Source organism: Xenopus laevis, chromosome 2S, assembly GCF_017654675.1.
Source record: "Xenopus laevis strain J_2021 chromosome 2S, Xenopus_laevis_v10.1, whole genome shotgun sequence".
Taxonomy (NCBI): Eukaryota; Metazoa; Chordata; class Amphibia; order Anura; family Pipidae; genus Xenopus; species Xenopus laevis.
In genome coordinates, this window is record NC_054374.1 from 66516072 (window position 1) to 66538757 (window position 22686).

The 22686-nt window shown below is 38.4% G+C and overlaps 1 protein-coding gene across 4 annotated transcripts; it reads right to left on the reverse strand.

Moving 5' to 3' along the window:
- Window positions 1-959: 959 nt before the first annotated feature.
- On the reverse strand, window positions 960-19086 carry LOC108709511 (uromodulin). Of its 4 annotated transcripts, XM_041583896.1 has the most exons (12): window positions 18925-19086; window positions 17999-18013; window positions 12429-12611; window positions 12224-12325; window positions 10029-10252; window positions 9546-9700; window positions 6467-6685; window positions 5619-5775; window positions 3813-4740; window positions 3349-3414; window positions 3188-3256; window positions 963-1449 (listed from the first exon to the last, which is right to left on the reverse strand). In XM_041583896.1, exons 1-9 carry the CDS (start codon window positions 18971-18973, stop codon window positions 4534-4536), a joined length of 1311 nt encoding a protein of 436 aa, XP_041439830.1. In that variant the 5' UTR covers window positions 18974-19086; the 3' UTR covers window positions 963-1449; window positions 3188-3256; window positions 3349-3414; window positions 3813-4533. The 4 variants fall into 4 exon arrangements, with proteins under 4 accessions (XP_018104914.1, XP_018104913.1, XP_018104916.1 ...); XM_018249425.2 differs by having other exon boundaries at window positions 960-1449; window positions 3349-4740; XM_018249424.2 differs by having other exon boundaries at window positions 961-1364; window positions 3349-4740.
- Window positions 19087-22686: the final 3600 nt, after the last annotated feature.

Below are 22686 nucleotides of genomic sequence, written 5' to 3' on the forward strand. Positions count from 1 at the left end.
CTGTAATTGGAAGAAGTGTGGGAGTAAAAGATAGAACTTTGTCCATTAATTGGCTCATATGACTTGACATTCGTGCATGCCCTTAGTTTGTTTGTGTGCACAGTGAATCTTATGATTTCAGGGGACAGCCTCTAGTACCTTAAATGGCAATTTTCTATTTAAAATTACCCAATGGCACATACTCCAAAAAGCAGGATTTTACAGCTAATCTGTTTTATGCTATATATTCTTATAGAGACCTACATTGTTTTGGATAGTTTTCCTTTAAGTCAACCATACAGGAACCTTGGTCACTACTGATAACATTGTCACTTATTGGCCTGTGTTTTGGACCAAAACAGAAGCCTCCCCAACTGTTATCTGACTCATTCAGTTGGGGAAAGTTGGAGAATTTTGTTGAACAAGAACTCCTTCCTCTCCCAATATGCCTCTGTTTGGGTCCTGCATGTGGTCCCACTGAATCATCCTGATTTAGCCCCACACTTGGGAGGCTAAATTGGGCATAATACTCTCATTTGATAACGTCACCAAACAATCTTTGCTAATTTTCCATTGATCTACCTCTTGTTTTAAAAAGGATTTTGTGTTTATCAGCTTCTTTAATATAACTGAGTTGAGGAATCAACTTTTTTGACTTAGATGATTTTCAAGTACACTTTGCCTTTGTAGCTGTCTAAAAACTAACTTAAACACAAAGAAGTGTATTCCACTCTTGTTCTGTTGCCCCCTAGCTCCTATACAGGTGTTAATGGCAAATTTTGGTCCACCTAAAATTCTGTCTCAAGTTGACAAACACATAGCCCTTTTTTAATGCATATTATTCTTAAAAGGAGCTTGCTGAGGGCATGGTCAACTGGTCCAGTGTCATTATCTGATATTATGTAATCATAACAGCCAAATACTCAATGCAGTCTCACCATGCTCTTCATTTAGTGGTTATAGTTGTAAATGAACTCACTGTTCTCAGTAAAGGAGGTTAAATAGGCTCAATCATATAGGTCTCAGGCAAGAGTATGTTTACACACAGTATATATTTTTTGTACAGATTTTTTTAAAGAAAGCAAGGATTTTTTAAATGCATATTTATAATATACGTGACGATATCTGATTATGATAGTCTCAAAATTCCATCAACAATAATTTACTTCCATTTGTTTCAGTCTGGCATTAAATTAAGTCCATAACCAGTGGTGGTAACCATCATACAGCAGTGGGCACAGGGAGAAGGGTGTATAGTGCAATTTGAATCCCTGTTTCCAGCCTCCTAACGGACATGTGTACATGGCATCCCGTGTGAAAGAGTTGAGGGTTCCAGATGAAGATATGTCTTGACACTGTCCACAACATGGTGATATTTTTTATGACTGAAGAATGGATGCAAAGTTTGCCATCAGTTATACATTTTAGGATAGATACGGAAACAGCCAAACACTACAGTCTATGAGACAGCTGTGGAGAAGCACATACAATTTTATGAACTAACCTAGACTGAAAAATAAGATTCTTTACCATTATAGCGACCCTGCTTTGTGACACAGATACAATAGCAACAGTAGGAAGTTTTTATTTGAGACAAGGGGGCTAATTTATCAACACTGAGTAAATGTGCCCTTGGGCAGTAACCCATAGCAACCATTCAGTGACTGGAAACAACAATTTGATTTATTGTCATGGGTTACTGCCCATGGGCAAATTTGCCCAGTGTTGATAAATGACCCCCAGAGAACCAAGAGAAAACATATTGTGTCAATTGCGCATCATTATTGAGGGATGTCTAGACTTACTATAAGTAGATTATTTTGCATAAGTGTCTTAAATAGGAGCTAATGTAGAAGAAAGGAATTTCTAAAAAATGCTGTCCTGTATTTTTACTCCTTGCCATACCAGCTCAGATATGCAGTCTTAAAGCAGTGAAACTCTGTGATCCTAAATATGTCCCCATTAGCTCTTCAGCTTTTGTTACTATTAAGGAACTGACAAATAAATTGCATTCACATTACGGTCTATAAAACAAACTAAAGTTCATAAGCTAATGGCTGTTTAAATTCTAAATGGTTATACAATAATGTAAAGTCTAGTACATACATATAGTGTTAAAGGGTTTATGGGAACAAATAGGGAGCATTAAAGTAGAAATAAACCCCCTCCATTGCCCACTCCAAGCTTTCTCCCCACAGCATCTATTCCTTTTAAAAGTCTGCCTGTACCTTGACCTGCTATAAATCTGCAGAGCTGCACAGTGGAGTTCAAAGAGACCACCTTCTGTCTGTGTTCTCATTCTCTTCTGTCACTGTTCTCATTCTCTTCTTTCAGTTGCAGATACCATCTTGAGGGACCATATGCATACCATCTGTGTCGCCGCTCTAACAAAAGAGGATCAGATACAGACAGAAGATGGTGCCTTTGAACTCCACTGCCCAACTCTGCAGATTTATAGAAGTTTAGGAGACAGGCAGACTAAAAAGGAATAGATGCGTTTGCAAGGGAGCTTGGGGGGGGGGCAATTGAGCAGGCAGTGGCAGTGGAGCCGGGCTTGGGTTTAGTTCTCCTTTAACATTATCTTAATTCTGGGAGAAAATTTATATATAAGCTATGGTCTACACTGTGAGAAATCAATGGGAGCATTTACTATAAACCTGGATGGATGTATGCCCTTTAGTACTCATACAAAAAGCACTTGTATTCTGGATATTTTTATGTTTTGCAAGCTTTGCACCATGCACTGGATTAAAGATAAAGTACAGGTTTCCTTTGGACCCCCTGTCCCTCATGCATAGAGTGAAACTGATGTGGGTTCTGTCAGAAGGCCAGGGTGCATGTATCTACTTGCACCTTTTTTTCAAACTTTGCTCCCTACCCCACCAATGGTTGTTCAGCCAAGTACAATAAAACAACTAATTCATTATTTGCATTGCATAAATGGGAAATATATCTTAAAAACATGATTTAACTATAATATTATATTACAATACTGACTGACATGTTGCTAGGTTATTTGAGGCCCAGTAAAGGAATTCCTCTTGCTTCAAAATACTACACACAAACTTACATATAGCTATATTTTCAAATCTTACAACAAAATTTGTAAGATTGGGCATATGCGTGAAATAGAAAAAATATTATTTCAACAATCTTGTTGATTAAACATAAAATAAATTCTTCCTACTACATATACTGTATAACTTACCAGTCCAAAGTGCAGTGCAAGAAAATACAAATCACAGCAACAATCTGACAACTTCAAATTGCAGTTTTCCTCCAAAAGAAAGCAAAAAGCAAAGAATACCTAAGTTTATTAAATAGGTGTTAAAAATGGTGTATTTTTTTTTTTATTTGTTGTATACTCACAGGAATCCATTGGGGGTGTGTCTTACTAAACTGATTTTCTTAGACAAAGCTTCAATGTTAATTTATCTGAAAGAGAAAAAAAAAAACAGACATATTGTCCCAGCAAACACCTAATAATTTACACACACACACATTATTTTGTCTTTCCACCCCACGGTTTCTCTTGCTGACAAACTGCCACTGTGCCCTGCCAGCTGCTCCCCCACCCTTACTATCTCTCCACAAGAGAGAGGAACAGAAACAGAGGAGGTTAACAGAGAGGAGGGCAAAAAAAAAAAAAATGAATGGTAGTAGGAAATCTAACTATGGATACCAGACCCCCAACCACCACCCTACATTACAGTGAGAGATTTATTACCCACTGTATAATTCACATATAGTATTTAAAAAGATCCCTATACATTTTGAGTAATCCACCACTGTCCTGCCAAATACTAGACCCAAATAGTAATAAAGGTACTCACCAGATTGGAGCTGGAAACTTTCACATCAAGCAAGTGGCAAATCATTGCTTGTCTTCCTTTGTGCAATGCCGTCTCTCCTGCAGTCACTGGGTAAACCCACTGGAGCCGAATAGCCAAAAATATGCTCCATACTGGTACAGATACAAGTGGCGGTTTTCTGTTTGATGAAGTTATATTTCCCAAGCATTTGAGGAGTCAGGAAGCAAATGTTGGAATCAAAAAAGTTTTTTGGAAAATTCGGATAAAAAACTTGATTATCCAAATCTTAAAATTTCCGTGATCGGGGCGTAAAAAATCAAAATCGCAAAACATCGATTGGCAAATCACTTGAAAATCTCAGTAACCCTTTTTTGCGGCGCTTATAATGAATCCCAACCTTAACTATTCATATAGTGACTCCTTAGAATGATTCATATCTTGTCTCTCAAATTAGATCAGGTCTCTTGACTTTCTAAACTGTTAAAATCAATTCATTGAACCGTAATTATTGAAATAAGTCATTATTTGTTGTGTACTATTTAGAAACAATGCGTTTTGTGAAGGCAAATTGACCCTGTAAAATTGACTTGCTGGGGGATGTGCTTCATTTTATATTTTTTATTCTTACAGACATATTTAACTTCTTGTATCCATTATATCATTTGCATTCATTTATTGTATTCGATATCATTGTAAATTGTTATGGCAGTGCGAGAATTATTTAGAAAAATAAAAGAAAGTCTTAATTAGCAGGGTGTAACACTGATGTATGTTGGATGGATGTAAGTTTATTTATATGAAATAAAAGTACAGTATATACAGTAAGATGGGAATATGAATATAATTCAGTGTGATAAGCTGTATGGGGGTTGCACTTACCAGAGAGTTGAATTTTTATCATTGCTTGTACATAGGAAGAGCCCTTTGCAAGGCTTACATTATTATTACACTGTGAAGAAGATAAAAAGTAAAGATACGCTGTAGATCTGTAAGCTGTGTTTCATAAACGATTGCAGTTAATAAGCTTCTAAAAAGGTTCTAGTGCTGAAAGCCTCCAAGTAAGCAGGCACCAGCGTTAATGTTATTTTTCCATGAGGAATACGCTATATTAATCACATCTTCTTTATAAACATGCTCAAAACTGCTAAACAACTTATCACCACTAAACAAAAAAAGAATTAAAACCATAATTAGCAACCTAAGTGACCTAGGGCATGAACTATTCATCTGGCACAAGCCCAACTATTCTCTCAGAAGAGAGCATAAAAGCTATTAGGAAGAGACTATTTAATAGCTTCTTGCCAAGAGCAGTTAGACTAATCACCAATGAACCACATGGGAGCTGAAGGAAAACATTTTCATTCTTTTTATCTATTCTTGTATATATTGTGGCGTGGCCGGCGCACTCCGATCCCCATCCTCCCACCCACTTCCTGCCCCACCCACATCCAGCCTCTGCCCACCCATGTCCCACCCCTGCCCACTCCCATCGGACTTACTTTCCCCTTCCTCCCCTGTAAAAGGGACGCTGGGGAGAAGGTTTTTTTTTATTAACTATAGAGGAAGCAGACCCCACAGTCCCGGTCCCCCTGTTCCCTGGGCAGGGTATGCTTCCTCTGAAGCAGAGGAAAAAAGGAAAAATGTAAAATGTGTCTTATGCTTATCAAATAATACCAATGTACTGTAATACAAATGGCATTTTATTTCTACTTGACTTGAATTAAAACTCTTTTCTCTGAAGTAATCAAATAATAAGCTATTAACCATGTTGCAGTTTCCTAAATATTTTGACCAGTATTCTGAAGTTATAATAAAAAAATATCAAACCTTATTGCACTGATCACCCAAAGTGTTTGGGCACAGTGTTGCATTGCAGAAGATGTAGACATTAGTTTGGCCCTGGATTTTGAACATGCTCACTTTGATTCTGGCCTCAAGAGCTTTTCCATTCTCTTCTACCACTACATCGTTAGTATATGCACAGCTGTAAGGAAAAGTCAACCAATCATTATTTAAATGGAAATCTTAACTCATAAATATTATACAGATTCTATAAACAGATGGAGCAGCCATTTGGTTCTTCACTGAAAGTGTGAAAAACTTGTTTTTTCATGTCCTTCTTTTGCAGAGTATCTCACAGACATATTACACCATTTAAGTATGCTGCATCAAAATCATAGTAATATTTTTTTTAAGGAAAAATGTGCCCTTAAACATTGTAGGGCTCTATAAAAATATATGACATATGCAGTCCATAGTTAAAAGAAACTTAACATATAAATAAATAATTTTTTATAAAAATACAGTTTGCTAACAGAATGTGCAATTGAAAGTAGAATATGACAACTTTCACGTTCGGATTTTGTCCTATTTAGTGCAAGGTATACTACAAACCATACATATTTCCTAATTAAAACAAGTCCTATTTTGGAACTAATGTTGACAGAACCTTGTGCACAAAATAAAGGTTTTTGGCGAGCACAAGTGGAATTATAGCGTTATGTACTATAAATATTGCTACATCTTCAAACATGTATGTTTTCAAGCTTTTTTTTTTAATGAAGTTGACCCCTCAGTTTATCAGATCAGCCTAAAATGTTTCTCACCCAGACTGAAATCCAACATTGTTCTTGTTACAAAACATTCATTAATCTTCATCAAAAGAACATACTTACCCACCGCGCACAAAATACACTTGGTTGACATCTAATGGGTCACTGGTTGGGGTGGCATAACACTCTTCCACCCTTAGAGTAAATGCAGCTCCATCAGCATCTTTAACAAACAGTCCCAGGTAGATATATGTCCCCACCTCCACTGTATCATTTGCTTGGATTGGTGAAGTATAATCAGGATTTTTATATGCAGACAAAGTTCCATTGAACTCTGCAAGACTGGGGCACATAAAAGCTTCTTTAGATCAGCAACAGTCATATCATACTGTTATATGGAATAGCCTTAACCTAAAAAAATGCCATTAATTCTATACAAACACTGATAGTTTCCTCTGACCTGCAAATCTTCATGATATTCTGTGTGGCTTATTCAGTGTCATACTGTAGAGGGCCACAGAGTACATTGATTAGAAAATGGGGTAATATTTTGCTTAAAAAGCATTAAAAGTTAGGGTTATCTAAAAATTCAGGAACATTTCTATACTAAAATTCAGCTAGAATGCAACAAGCATATATACTTTGTTATAAAAAAGAATGACTTGTCAAAAAAAGAGTTCTCTCTGCAGGAGTACTAAAAACTAAGGGGCCAATTCACCAAGCTCAAGTGAAGGATTCAAAGTAAAAAAACTTCGAATTTCGAAGTGTTTTTTGGGCTACTTCGACCTTCGACTGCGGCTTTGAATCGAAGGATTCGAACTAAAAATCGTTCGACTATTCAACCATTTCGATAGTCGAAGTAGTGTCTCTTTAAGAAAAAAACTTTGACCCCCTAGTTCGCCACCTAAAAGCTACCGAACCCCATGTTGGCCTATGGGGAAGGTCCCCATAGGCTTGGCTAAGTTTTTTTGGTCGAAGGATAATCCTTCGATCGTTGGATTAAAATCCTTCGAATCGAAGGATTTAATCGTTCGATCCATGGATTATTCCTTCGATCGTTCAATCAAACTTTTTGCGCAAAATCCTTCGACTTCAATATCCGAAGTCGAAGGATTTTCATTCCCCAGTCGAATATCAAGGGTTAATTAACCCTCGATATTCGACCCTTGATGCATCGGCCCCTAAGTGTGTATAGAAAGCTTCTTCCGGACAGCAATCGAACACCAAAGTAACATTGGAGTAACTCAAGAACAAAATGGCAAATGGAATGGAATGAAATACATTTACAGACACCCCTGAGGATGTTATCATAGGCACAGGCTCTCAGTATACAGAGTAAATAGTCCTGCAAGAGTCATCCAACTAACCATAAAACAGAAGCGCATTTGTTGCTGTGAATCTGATGCAATTATGCAGAGTCTGGGTGGTGTCATTTCTAGATGTCAAAATGACGTCTGTGTGTGACTTTTTAGACAAAGCGAATTGCATCAATGAACCTAGACATATAATGCCTATTTGCTTTGGCATGCCAAAATACTGCTGGAAGCCTATTCTGAAGGAGAATAAGGGTGAGATTTGGGGTGAACATTTTCTTGCTAAGGGAACTCAAGTGGTGTCTACAACAATAAAAACAGAGAACCACGACCCTAAAGGTTTGCAATCATATATTTCTTTTTGATTCTTTGCTTTCACAGAGAGCCAGAGGGACTGCATATACATATGATGCATTTTGTTGTTTTTATACTGTTACATCATATGAAACATCATATATAGTATATATATGACTGACTGTACAAAGAGGCATTTTCTCAATGTCCTATTATAAAGATGTTTTAGTTCACTCAGTACTAGACACAGATTATAGGAGCCCAACTACCAGAATGGCCCTATCTGACATAGTTAGCATTGGTTAAGGCAGAGCAAAAAACTAAAGGATTTCATAGAGATCTCAGCAGAAAACTCGATGGAGACAGCCTTGGCTTCCATGTTGATTGGCTTCTTTAAAATGTTGGCAAAAGAGAACTAATAGTATATAAAAATTAGATGGAATGATGGGGCAGATTTAAAAACAATGTGTGTGACAGTGTATAAATGGCATCATTACCTACATCCAAGAAAGTCAGACTGTGTAAGAGATTACAGATTTTCTGTTGCACATTAGTACTATGCGCAGTAAGGTTACCATGCTCACATACGGACAGCCTCCCCAAAAATATGGTCAGCTCTTCCTCAGGTTGAGGCTACAGTCACTGGACTGTTTTTACAGCCTATTCCTTAGCCCAGGGTCTGACTGAACTGGTGAGATATCAGGAAAAAACCTGGAGGGGCTCACAAGGGTTTGCCCAAAGATATCAGTAGGTGCACCCTGGCATGGGGTGGAGAGGGGTTTGGGGCAGGGGGGTTGTCGGGGTGGAGGGGGCCCAGGGGGAGGTGCAGGCCCGATATGGCAACTCCAGTTGGACCAGACCCCCCAAATCTGACACTGCCTTAAACCGCTCATGTACCTGCACTAATAGGCCTGTGTGCAGACACACAAAGTGGATTTCTGCTTGGAAACCTAATAGAATCCATTTTTGCACCAAAATCAAGGCCAAGGTAGTGCCTGTTAGTGAAGGCACAAGAGAGCTGACCTATGTGTCCATAGTCTTAGGGCCGATTCATGAAGCTCGAGTGAAGGATTCGAATTAAAAAAACTTCGAATTTCGAAGTGTTTTTTGGGCTACTTCGACCATCGAATGGGCTACTTCGACCTTCGACTACGACTGGAACGATTCGAACTAAAAATCGTTCGACTATTCGATAGTCTAAGTACTGCCTCTTTAAAAAAAACTTCGACCCCCTACTTCGGCAGCTAAAAGCTACCGAAGTCAATGTTAGCCTATGGGGAAGGTCCCCATAGGCTTGCCTACGTTTTTTTGATCGAAGGATATTCCTTAGATCGTTGGATTAAAATCCTTCGATTCGAAGGATTTAATCGTTCGATCGAAGGAATAATCCTTCGATCGTTCGATTGTAGGATTTGCACTAAATCCTTCGACTTCGATATTCGAAGTCGAAGGATTTTAGTTCCTAGTTGAATATCGAGGGTTAATTAACCCTCGATATTCGACCGTTCATACATCTGCCCCTAAAAGTTAAGAAGCAACTTTGCACCCACGGGGAAATACAAGTTTTTTGTGCAGTCATATTCTTTATTACTCACCTTTGTACTGGTTTGAGGGCAAAATTAAGGCTTGTCTGCATTGTCAGGTTGTAACTACAGGTAAAATTAAAGAGTATGGGGTTCACTGTAATAACACTTTTATTCTGAATTCCAATATAAAGACTGTTTTTATAGTACACTTTAGAGGAGTCAACCTGCAAAAGAATGAAAGAGCTATAAAAGTTGTCAGGTATGCAAAGAAGAATAAATATTACAGATGTTTATCCTTGAAATTAAATCGTGCCCATAAGTTTTCACAGGATAAACCATAACATAATGTTTTCTCGTTGATCTGAATCTGGCCCAAAGTGTCCATTTCATGATGTTGCAGTACAGAAAAGGAACCTGCACAGTGGTAGTTAGCCCCATGTCACACCAGAACACTATGGGGGTTATTTATCAAAGGCTGAATTTCGAATTTATGTAAAAAATGTTTTACTCTAACAAATGTATAATAAATGATCAAGAAGAGAATATTATTACCGTCATTTTGTTTCCGCACCATCCTGAGTCCACTTTGAGCTGCATGCTCTCCACACGATTGTTGTTGACGATTTCCGGGTAATGAATATTGCAGATGTCAGAGTCATTATTGAGTAGGTGCATGTTGGTGTAATCATAGCCCAGGTGGGTCAGCAAACACTGACTAACAGAGATGACCATTACATTGGTTTGACATGACAGTGACGGGCGGAAGTCTGCAATTGCTAAAAATATATAATCAAAAGTGACATATTAAACAGCATTTTACATACAAATTTCACCATTCACATCAATCCCTGCAAAAGGGCCTTACAAGTTCCAATCACACTTTTAGGTATAATAGCATCTAACACCTGTCCCTGCACCATGAGCTTCTGTATCAGCCACAGTTATGTGTGAGAATCCTATTTCTTATTTATAGGACTCTCTTAGGGCCTGGTCACACAAAGCGTTGGCTCTGCTGTTCTCTGCCTGCATTTTCTGGGCAGGCACATGTTAGGCCTGAGTGCAGGAACACAGAAAAGATGCAGAAATCAGTCTAAAAAACGCAAGTGGAGAGCAGCAGAGCCACTGCTATGTGTGACCATGGCCTTATCCCCATATGTAATAAAAGGCACAACGTTTGCCCTGGCACAGTAACCAATAACAAATAAGTTTGCATTTAAACTGATGAATCAATAAATGCTACCTATTGACTGGCTGCTTTGGGTTACTGCAACTGGGGAAACTTTGTGCCTTTTATAACAAAACCCCATTACTGTCTCAATGTCCCACACCCAAACTTTTACTTGGCAAATTGTATTAGAGGTTTTTGCGGTTTTTACATTTAGAGGGTTATTTATTAAAGTCTGGTCAGAGTTTTAAAGGGGAAAACACATTTTTCCCGTGATTTATTAAACCCTGATGCTACTAAAAGTCAGAATGAAAAAGAACTACAACTCAAACCTGCCTGGATCATGTAGAAGTGAATGGCAGATGTCCCTTTTACAATTGGAAGATGTCCTAATATCAATGTCCCATACCCAAAAAACACCAATGCAGAGCACATGCTTTTAAAGCTCACACTACTGGCAAAAAGTTTTCAGGATGTTTACATTACATGATAACATTGTTATCTCTAATTTTTGGAGTTTTAGAAAAATGAAAAAAAAACAACAAAGTTTTATAGAACAAATATAATGCGTGAAAAAAAAAAATCAGAATTTTAGTAAATCGGTCCCATAGTTTTTCACCTGCACAAATTTGAGGAAACATTAATGGGACATATTCCATTGAGACATCTAGTTCTCATTTAATAGGGAAGTGTTCTTTTTAAACTACACACTGTTCAATTGCACCTTCTTTAAAAAAAAAAAAAAAGAAATACTTGACATTATATTTGATATGATTAAGATATGACATAATCACATCCTAGTCCATTTTATTTATATAAATAAAGTAGGCACTGATATAAATGGGTGATTTATTAAAGTTCAGCTTAGTATGTTATAGAATGCCAATTCTAAGCAACTTTTCAATTAGTCTTCATTATTTTTTTTGTAGTTTTTGAATTATTTGCCTTCTTCTTCTGACTCTCTCCAGCTTTGAAATGGGGGTCACTGACCCCCTTCTAAAAACAAATGCACTGTAAGGTTACACATTTATTGTTATTGCTACTTTTGAGTATTCATCTTTCTATTCAAACCCTCTCATTCATATTCCAGTCTCTTATTCAAATCAATGCATGGTTGCTAGGGTAAATTGGATCCTAGCAACAAGATTACTGACATTGCAAAGTGGAGAACTGCTGAATAAAAAGCTAAATAACTCAAAAACTACAAATAATAAAAAAAGCAAACCAATTCAAGTTGTCTCAGAATATCACTCTCTACACCATACTAAAAGTTAGCTCAAAGGTGAACAACCCCTTTAAGTGCAAAAAAAAGGCTGCACTTTTCACTCTGCCCTCTAAACATTCCCCTAATGTGCACAGCTCTACATGAGGCTGGCAGTGCTGTATTTATGAGAGGCGGGCTGTGGAAGGCATGTAGGCATCACCTCTCCTCTATTTTAAACCTGAAGATAAAGTTCCAGCTCTGGGACAGAAACTTAAACTGACAATATAGTAATTTACACAGTTCAATGTATTCAGTGTGTTTATAGTCCAGGCAAGGAGCTTGCGTTAACCCTATGAGATAAAAGGAGAAGAGACTTACTCTTGCCAGCATAAGTTGAAACATTACAGACACAAGTTGCTACATCATTAACACTGGCACATTTTTCAACACTGAGACATGGTGGGTCACAAGTTACTTCATCTATAAGAGAAATATAATAGAGAAATGAATGGAACAATATTAGTACACCGTTTCTTTAATACCTAGTAGATATGAAGTGTAAATAGCAGAATATATCACTTACCACTGCAGCACGGTATATTGGAATTCCAAAAATAACCAGAAGGGCAGCAACGAGAGATATCTGTTATATCACAAGTGGTGGGCACACAGGTTCTTGTCTCATCCGAACCACATGAACATCCATTGTCCTCAGAACAGAAACCATTGCATTCTGTATCCGTACACATAACAGGATCTGTTCCACCTGCAGCAAAAACATTCAGTCAAATACTCAATGTAAAACATTTAGCAATTAATCACATAGCAACAACATACAGGAACATTCTGTGTAGGTGTTGTTGTTCTGTTTTAGAACATTACAAGGCTGTTGTAAGTTATGCATTTATAAAAACTTTCTTCTAAAATATGACTGGTGCTCATTATACAACCTCATATTTGTCAGACCTTTACCTAAGTTAATCCCCTTTCACTTGGTCTTACAGGTCCATCTCTTGCTGTCTGTAATTTGTACCCCAAAACATAACTTACTAGCACCTGCTATATCCATATACTTCTACATATGTATTGCAACTGCTTATTCTGGTAATTCTGCTATATCCCTACTTGTATCTGTTAACCCCAATAACTTTTGTCTGTCAGGCCTATTCTACTTTAGTTCTTTGATAAATATCTCAAGCACACATCTGTATCCACTCCTCCGTGAACAAGAGATATTTTTATAGCCCCAAACCTGGTTCTGGTGTCTGTAAAACGCTGCCCTTTGCTAGCTGTTTAATTGATTAATTAATTAATTAGGCTCTGGTTTTCCCAATCAGCTACATATAAATTCAGACCCAGTATTGGGGATGACACTCGTGCTAACATTTCCTAAGTGCTAATATTTCACAAGTGCTTAGAAATGACAGTTAAACAAGGCAGTTTGACAAGGCAAAAGGAACCGGATTCCCCTGCAATCAACAGTGAACCATCTGGGATAAGAAGAAAACAGATTTGTTTGTACCTGCTAGTTTGTTACTTCTTACTCCAAACATGCTTTATCCTGCATTTCTCCTCCTTTCACTCTCATGCTTCATAAAACATTTTTCTCTACCTCCTCCATCAAATCCCAGTTCTATATAAATCTCAGCCTCTCTCCTCTCCTTCCCTCTCCACACATGAAGTTTATAAAGTACTCTGTTTAGCTATTCCACAAAACTCCTCTTTTTCAAACAAACTAAAAACTTACAAATCCCACTCTCACTTAGTCTATCTTTCCTTTCTATTGCTGGGGACATTTCCCCCAACCCTGGCCCTTACCCCATCCCAGTTATATCACGGCCACAAGCTCCTTCTCTCCGGAGCAAATTCAAACAGTACAGAACTCTTACTCCTATACCCAAAAACCCAGTTAATCTTTCCTGTGCTCTCTGGAATGCCAGATCTGTCTGCAACAAACTCAGCGCTATACACGACCATTTCATTGCAAATTCCTTTAACCTACTCGCACTTACTGAAACCTGGCTTTCTCCTACTGACACTCTCACCTGCTGCCCTGTCCTATGGGGGCCTACACCTTACTCATACTCCCAGACCTGGTAACAGACATGTAGGTGGGGTAGGTTTGCTTCTCTCTCCCCACTGTACTTTTAAAGTTCTTCCACCTGTTCCTCTCTATCATTCTCCTCATTTGAGGTTCACTGCATTAGGCTCTTTTCTCCTGTTTCACTCTGCATTGCTGTTATATATCGACCACCAGGACCAACTGCACAATTTCTGGACAACTTTGCTGCCTGGCTTCCTTACTTTCTTTCATCTAACATCCCATCCATCATATTAGGTGACTTTAATATACCTGTTAACAACTCTTCTGTCTCTAAACTTCTTTCACTAACCTCCTCCCTAGGCCTATCTTTGTGCTCAGACTCTCCCTCTCACTCCAATGGGAATGCTCTGGATCTCATATTTACCAGACTCTGTTCAACCACCAATTTTACCAACTCACCATTTCCCCTCTCTGATCACAATATGCTCACATTTCAACTCTCCCTCCTCACCCCCAGCTATTCCCCAAACACGTACTTACCGTGACTTGCAAGCTGTATACGTGTCACATCTCTCTTCTTCCTTTGACTCTCTTCACTCTAATATCTCAGCCATCTCATGTCCTAATGTGGCTACCTCTGTCTACTATAGTACTCTCACCACTGCCCTAAATGAGCTTGCTCCTATAAAAACTAAACGTTCTAGACCCAAACCACTTCAACCTTGGCATACTGCTCATACAAAAGCGCTCCAAAGACACTCACATGCACTTGAGCATCGCTGGCGCAAATCCGTTCAGAATCAGACTTTTGGAGCTACAAATCTGCCCTGCGCTCCTATAACACTCCCCAGTCTCTCCTGTGCTCCTTCACCCCTGTCACTGATGAGGAAGTCTCAAAGCTTTTGGCCTCTTCTCACCTTACCACCTGCCCACTTGATCTAATTCCCTCAAAACATCTCTACAATACCAATTCTTGTCTAATCAAAGCCTTAACTCACCTATTTAATCTTTCGCTCTCAACTGGACTGTTTCCTTCTCAACTACAACATGCTCTTGTCACCCATTCTGAAAAAACCCTCTCTTGATCCCTCCAATCTTGACAACCTCCGACCTATCTCTCTGCTACCTTTCATTTCTAAACTACTTGAGCGCCTATTCTACAACCGACTAACCTCATTCCTCTCTGACAATAACCTGCTGGACCCCCTACAATCTGGTTTTAAGCCACAACACTCCACGGAAACTGCCCTGACTCGACTAACTAATGACCTTTTAACCGCTAAAGCCAACAATCATTTCTCACTACTAATACTGCTTGATCTCTCAGCCGCATTTGACACTGTCGATCACCCTCTCCTCCTCCAGTCACATGACTGGGGGCAGCTGGGAAATTGACAAAATGTCTAGCCCCGTGTCAGATTTCAAAATTGAATATAAAAAAAATCTGTTTGTTCTTTTGAGAAATGGATTGCAGTGCAGAATTCTGCTGGAGTAGCACTATTAACTGATGTGTTTTGAAAAGAACATGTTTTCCGATGACAGGATCCCTTTAAATTAAACCTCTCTAAAACTGAAATGGTTCTCTTTCCTCCAACTAACACCAGTAACATCCCGGAAGTATCCATCATAGCTAACAATTCCACTATCACCCCCTCTCCCCAGGCCCAGTGCCTTGGGGTTATCCTAGATTCTGCTCACTCACTCCTCATATCCAGTCACTTACTAAATCGTGTCACTTCCACCTAAGGAACATATCCAAAATACGATCATTTATCACCCAAGATGCTGCCAAAATTCTTATTCACTCTCTCATCATATCACGTCTAGACTACTGTAACTCTCTTTTAATTGGCCTTCCCCTCCAGAGACTGTCACCTCTCCAGTCCATAATGAACACTGCTGCGAGGCTCATATACCTCAGCAACCGCTCCTCCTCTGCCTCGCCATTCTGTCAATCCCTGCACTGGCTTCCGTTACCTTTCAGAATCAAATTCAAATTAATGACACTGACTTTCAAAGCACTTCATAACTCTGCCCCACCCTACATCTCTGAACTCCTCTCTATATACTCACCCAACCGCTTACTACGCTCCTCTACTGACCTGCTACTCAACTCTTCTCTCATTACCTCCTCACATGCTTGCATTCAAGACTTTGCAAGGGCTGCACCCCTCATCTGGAACTCTCTCCCACGGTCTGTCCGACTTTCTCCCAACCTTTCTGCTTTCAAGAAATCTCTTAAAATGCACTTCTTTCGAGAAGCCTACCCTCACTCTGCTTAACTACCAAATGCAACACCACATACAGTACCACATTTCTCACCCACTTAATTCGATCTTGCCCACTCCCACACATTGTGCAATACTCCCTTCCCTTTAGAGTGTATGCCTATGCATAGGGCCTTCCTCACCTTTTGTACCTGTATTGATTGTGATGTATGTAACTCCATATGTTCTATGTATATAATTTATGTGATTTAGTTGTATAATCACATTTACTTTACAGTGCTACGCAATATGTTGGCGCTATATAAATACATGTTAATTATAAAATGTATAGAATCATCAACTGAGTGATTTGTTAGTTAAGAATCACGCGAAGTGCTAGATGAGTGACCAGCTGCAGTAATTAGGTAAGAAGGACTGAACTGAGATAAAAGAAAGAGAAACAGGCCTCCCCCCGAATAAAAAAAAATACCAGCAATACTTTACTGAAGACAATATTTTAAAGCAGCAAGTCACCACCTGTTGTCAGCCACCAGTGTTAGCTGCAGACCACAGTCCTTCCCCAGAAATACAGGAGTGCAAACTGTAAAATAATTATTTAATATTATATATTTTAACTCAGATCCACAATTTGACCTTATTTATTATTAAAAAATAATAGGATCAGGGAAAAACTCAATAAAATCAAGCAAAAACTCAAATCGTATGATATATTTTGGGGGGATTTTTGCCCAAAATAGTTGGATTTTCGGGCTAATTTCAACTCAGACCACAGAAACTTCCAAATAGCATAAGGACCTCTTCCATTGACTTATATACAACTTTGGCAGGTCTGCGATGGTGGATTCTTGGATTCTGACTTTTTGCAGTTTTTTTTTCTTCCAAAAATTCGGATTTTAGAGTTAAAAAAAACTAAAATTTTTCAATTTGTTAGCATTCAGACTGTACTAAACCTCCCTATTGCACTTGATGGAAAGAGACCCTCAACAGCAGCTAATTTCCACAAAGAAGAAAGCAGGTATTCACCATTTAACTTATCCAGTAGAGCACCTAGTGTGAAAGGAAATCTAAATCTGATCAGATATGATTGAGTAAAAGGGCGAGAATATTTGGTTTTGCAGTTCTGCCCAGAATGAGCAGCAGAGGAAGCGCAGGATACAATTAATTGTATTGGCAGTATAAGATCCGGGTGCTGGCGCAAGCAGCAGATTTCAGCACCAGAATGCAAACTCTTGTGTTTTCGTGGTAAAATCCACGGCATGTGTCTGCTGCCAGGCCGATGCAATGTTTTCAAGACAGGCAAGGTGGAAAGCTGATGTGAGTGTAGAGGCTGAGTTTTTCATCAGGCCTGAGATTCAGCGCACTGTGGCATCAGCCTAACATCTTGTAAAAACTAATGTAAATTGCTATGATGCACTTAACAGCACTAAATCAATTATACATTATCTTTAACATACATTATATATAACACTGACTAAATGGCATTTAGCAGAGGACATGTGGGCACAACTGGCCTCTTGTATCAGGAAAAGACCACAAATTCATTTGTTGAGGAAAATAGAGGTTTATTTGTTTTTATATTAGGTTAGGTTTGGTAATGAAAGGAAAACTAGTTTCATAATGCAGTGATTAGCTTTATGAAATAGTAAGACATCTAAGTAAAGATGACAAAATGTTGTTAGAGCAGAAGAATTACCAGAGTAAGAGGCACTGAAAGTGTGAGTTGCAATACAGGGAAATTGGGAGAAAGCTGTATCACAAACAACTACTCTCCATAAATTGTACATATAAGATTATATATAACATTTGCAGAGAATGTATTTTTTGTTTCATTGGTTGAAAAGAAATAAAACAAAGTTATAAAATCAAGAAAATTGCACTTACTGTAACAAACTGCCCCTAAAATGGAACAAAACAAGAGACATCACTTAGTTTCATTGTCATTATTCTGAGTATGTTTTCATCTGCACTATAATTATTAGGGTCTTTTACCAACACAAGCACAAGTGGACCCAAGCTAAAATGGACACAAGGCTGTGCTGGTACTTGTCTCTACAAGCTCCTTGCACTTTTGTATATTTTTAGAAATGTAACTAGCAGGAAGGCTGGTTTCTTGTTTCTCTGCATCAGTCATGAATATTGATAACTTTGCTTCTAATATTTAGATTTTATCAAAGATTATCAAGGGGAACTATCATGAAAATTTGATATAAGCTTCATCATACTGAAATAAGAAACTCTGTAAATACAATCAATTAAATATTCTGCATTGTTTCTGAAATAATCAAGTTTATCTTTACTATCTCTCTCTCAGCATCTGTTTCTCTTCATTCTCTCTTCATGCAGCAGCAGTGGGGTGTCAAATATTAATTGACAGTTAGATCCAATATATCTCATTGGGGGGGCGGCTTCCTTTCCTAGCAGATGAATTAGAGTTCACCCAAATAACTGATTCCAATTTAAACAAAATTTAAAAAAAAATAACTGCCTTTTGCACAAATCTTGCATGTAGAGAGACAGGATTTCTGGTGACATTAATAGAGTGAGCTCTAATACATCTTCTAGGCAAAACAGTACAGAATTTTTAATTGATTATATTTTGAAAACTTCTTATTCAATATGCTGAAGCTTATTTTAAATTTTGATTTTCGCGATAGTTCACCGTCTGAACAATTTTTAAGAAAAATCAGCACAGCAACAGCCAAGTCCAAGACTTATATTCCTGCAGTTCTCCCTGCTGCACTTTTCATATCACAATTTGAAAGTGTTATTCCCTCACCATTAATTAGTATTAAGAACATGCCCCTTACCTGCATGCTTTAGCAGAGCAGCCAATACAATTAAACAGATGTACTTCATTTTGGTAAGTTTTTGACACTTTCTTGTATAGTATGTAGGAACTTCTGTCTTCAAAGCAAAGATGTTATAAACCTCAAGAAATATCTAAAGTTCTTAATATTACAGATTGGAAGGCAGTAGCAGCATTTTTGCAAACTCAGGCTTTTATAGAGGGTGAAAATGGGGAGTGGTTAATTATAACTGCAGAGATTGGACAATAACTGGCGACAAGTTATTAGTTAATGTCCCTGGGCATACTTGCATTTCAATAGCTGGAGCTGACAGGAATGTAACTGACACTGGAATGTTGCTGTACAGCTAAAAAGCTACTTTCCCCCAAGGTCATTCCATCGTGGAGGCAATTTTTTTTAAATACCAGACTGTGAAGGACTGTCCTGAGATGGACAGAGATGGACAGATACAATAGTACATTATCTGAGAATAATAAAGAGAATAATTTAGCCCCATTGCAAAATATAATAATATGAGAAATCACCAGGGAAATCCATGACCATATATGGTTTAGTGCTTTTATGCAGGTTATGGAATTCCAAACAGAAGTATGGAACATTATTAACACAAATTTCAGTGAATCATGTGATATATTATATGACTATTCACTGATTATAATGGATGACATTACTAACGTTTATGAGGATATATTTTCCGGCATATTTATGGTTCTTGTGTATTATAGAATTTTATTAAATTCAGTATAATCGAAAAGCATGCTAATGAATATTATTTAGATAGTTGAAGTCTGTATTGTTTTACGTAATTTCACAGTGAATCAACAATCAGCTTTGGCTGGTCTTGTGCAGTTAAACTAATGAAACCAGTGCTTGATTAGTAACTTTAAAAGGTTTGTTTATCTTAAAGATAACTTTATAGGATAGGTTTTATTTTTAATTTGCCTTGTTCTTCTGCCCCTTTTCAGGTTTTTTAATAGAGTTCACTGTGTTTTTTAGATTACAACTTTAGGTAACTGCTACTTTTGATGCTGCTGAAAAAAAAAATCTTTAAATTAATATTAAGCATATTAGTACAAGCTATTGTGTATAGTTTCTCCATATGGGGGACATCTAATGGAACCACTCTGACCTTGTTCCTCTTTTGGACAATTTAGCAGAAACTTTTGTCTCATTTAATAGCCCATTTAATAGTTTGAGTGGGAGTTGTTATAATATGAACGAATGCTGGTCTGCTGGTCTACACCATGAAATCCTGCTACTTTTGCTTCTCCATCTGCTGTCACTTCTAACATAAAACCCCTGAATTGTGCCACCTCTATGGCAATCCACAGGTTTTGTTAATCAGTGTCTAATTCAATTTGAGCTACCTCAGAACATGACTAAAAAGTAGTCTATATAATCTCTTAATTGGTGGATGAAGCTTGTACTCTTATAGAAGAACAGTGCCTTTGTGAAAAAGGCCAGCTCCTTTCTGGAGACAATAAGGACTACTGGATACACCAACCAATGAATCACTTCTATGGTACATTTAGTGCACAAGCTATGAGCTGGTGCCCCCTGAAATTAATACACACAATCAATCCTTATCCCCCTTAAAAATCTGGAATAGAGTAAACTACTCTTCTAGGTTGATGTCTCCATGGACTCCAGCTGGTTTGTATGGTTTCTGTATTATATCTTGCTTTTTGTCACATAAGTCATCCTGGAGAACAAGCTCAGGCATGGGAAAAATATATTAATCGTAATATAGAAACAGAGATTTGGCCTGCCATTTGACAAACAACCACAGTGTGCTGTATCAATATGATTTTATTAGATACTTCCTATAAAGTTATTATAAGGTTGTATCCAACTCTAGAAAGCATATCTACAAATGTCCAAACAGCTAACCATAACTGCTTTAGGGGTTGCACACAAACTGGTTAAATGTACCATATATGGTGGAGCTGTCCCATTATTTACACATTCTGAATTAGGGTGTACATTGTAATTGTTTTTATACTTTACATATTGGACATGATCCTGTGCTATCCCATATGAATGGTAAATGTACAAAGTTTACTAAACTTCAATATGAATAACTTCCAAATATTGGTACAGGAAGTCAGTGCCGGGCCAAGTCAGCCGGGCGCCCTAGGCAACCCGGCCGACTATGTTGCCCCCATCGCGCGTGTAAAGGAGGAAGTGCGCATGCGCAGATGAGCGGCGAACTGCACCAGTGTGCATGCGTGGAACAACGCAAGCATTGCGGAAGCGCCAGTGCGCATGCGCCGAAGAGAGCGCACTCGCGTGAACGGCTTCTGGAGTCTGGAGAAGAAGGTCCCAACTAGGGGAAAGGGTCAGAAGAGGTATGTGCCTGGCGCCCTTCTGCCTTTGCGCCCTAGGCACGTGCCTCTTCTGCCTACCCCTAGTTCCGGCCCTGCGGGAAGTCCTCGCATATAAGTCTTCCAATAATCCTGTCACATGCCCGGACTGGCATTCTGTGTGTTCTGGCAAATGCCAGAGGGGCTGCTGTAAGTTGCCATAGACAGTCACTATTTAGTGGGCTGGTGAGGTGCTGTTTGGGCTTCTGTGTAGCTGAAATGCCAGGGCCTATTTTGAATCTCATTCCAGACCTGTGACCCCCACTTTAATTTGTACAATAATTGGATCACTACTCAATCCCATTACAACTAAAATCTATCAGTGTTCCGACTTACAATCTAAATATGGGTTCCCAGATAACTACAGCTTTGCATAGCTAAATCTGGCTCTATATCAGGATATTCACTTAAGAGGAATCATGGCAAGAGGCTGTTAGGTGCCTCCCAAACTACAGACACGTGGTCCTGGCGCGTTTGCTGTTTAGAGGTTGGCCCTGAGACAATCAACCTTCCCCCATAGCTGGAATAATACTTCTCATGTCTCCACATCCACATGTTGACCGTTTGGACTGCTTTGCTGATAAAATATGTAAGCCTTCTCCTAGCATTATGTTATTCGTCTAGGGGTCCCTTCTGGATTCAAAATGTGTTGGCCCTCTCTCTGTTCTATATATTATTAATCCTGCTGCCATCAGACTTCAGTTTCCAGCAGACATGTTCATAACTAATGTCTCCCTTGTAAAACTAGTGGTTTCTACTGAGTTCTCATCTGATTTGCACACTCCTTCTCTCATCATGGTAGAAGGTTATCAAGAATAAGAAGTGAAACATATCCTTGACTTCAGAGAATCTTTATAGATTCTTTGCAATATCCTATCCATATTACAGAAGGGGGTGGGGAGAGAGATTGAGATATCATCAATATGATGTACTAACAACATGTATTTGTTATAACACTATTTTATTTTACAGGGTGAATATCTGCAACACCCCACATTTGTAACTTTGTTTTCATTTTAGTGATACATCACAATTTAAAAGGGTTGTTCACCTTTGAGTTAACATTAAGCTGTGTGGTTAGTTCAGGGACTGGGGCCCTTGTTAAAGTCGAGGGTCGGATGAATTCAACACAATATCAACAAATTCTTCAGGATAATGTTCAAGAATCTGTCACAAAGTTGAAGTAATGCAGGGGTTGTATATACCAACAAGACAATGACCCTAAACACACTTCGAAATCTACAAAGGCATTTATGCAGAGAGAGAAGTACAATATTCTGGAATGGCCGTGACAGTCCCCCGACTTGAATATCATTGAAAATCTATGGGATGCCATCAAATTTAACTGAACTGGAGAGATTTTGTATAGACGAATGGTCAAAAATACCACCATCCAGAA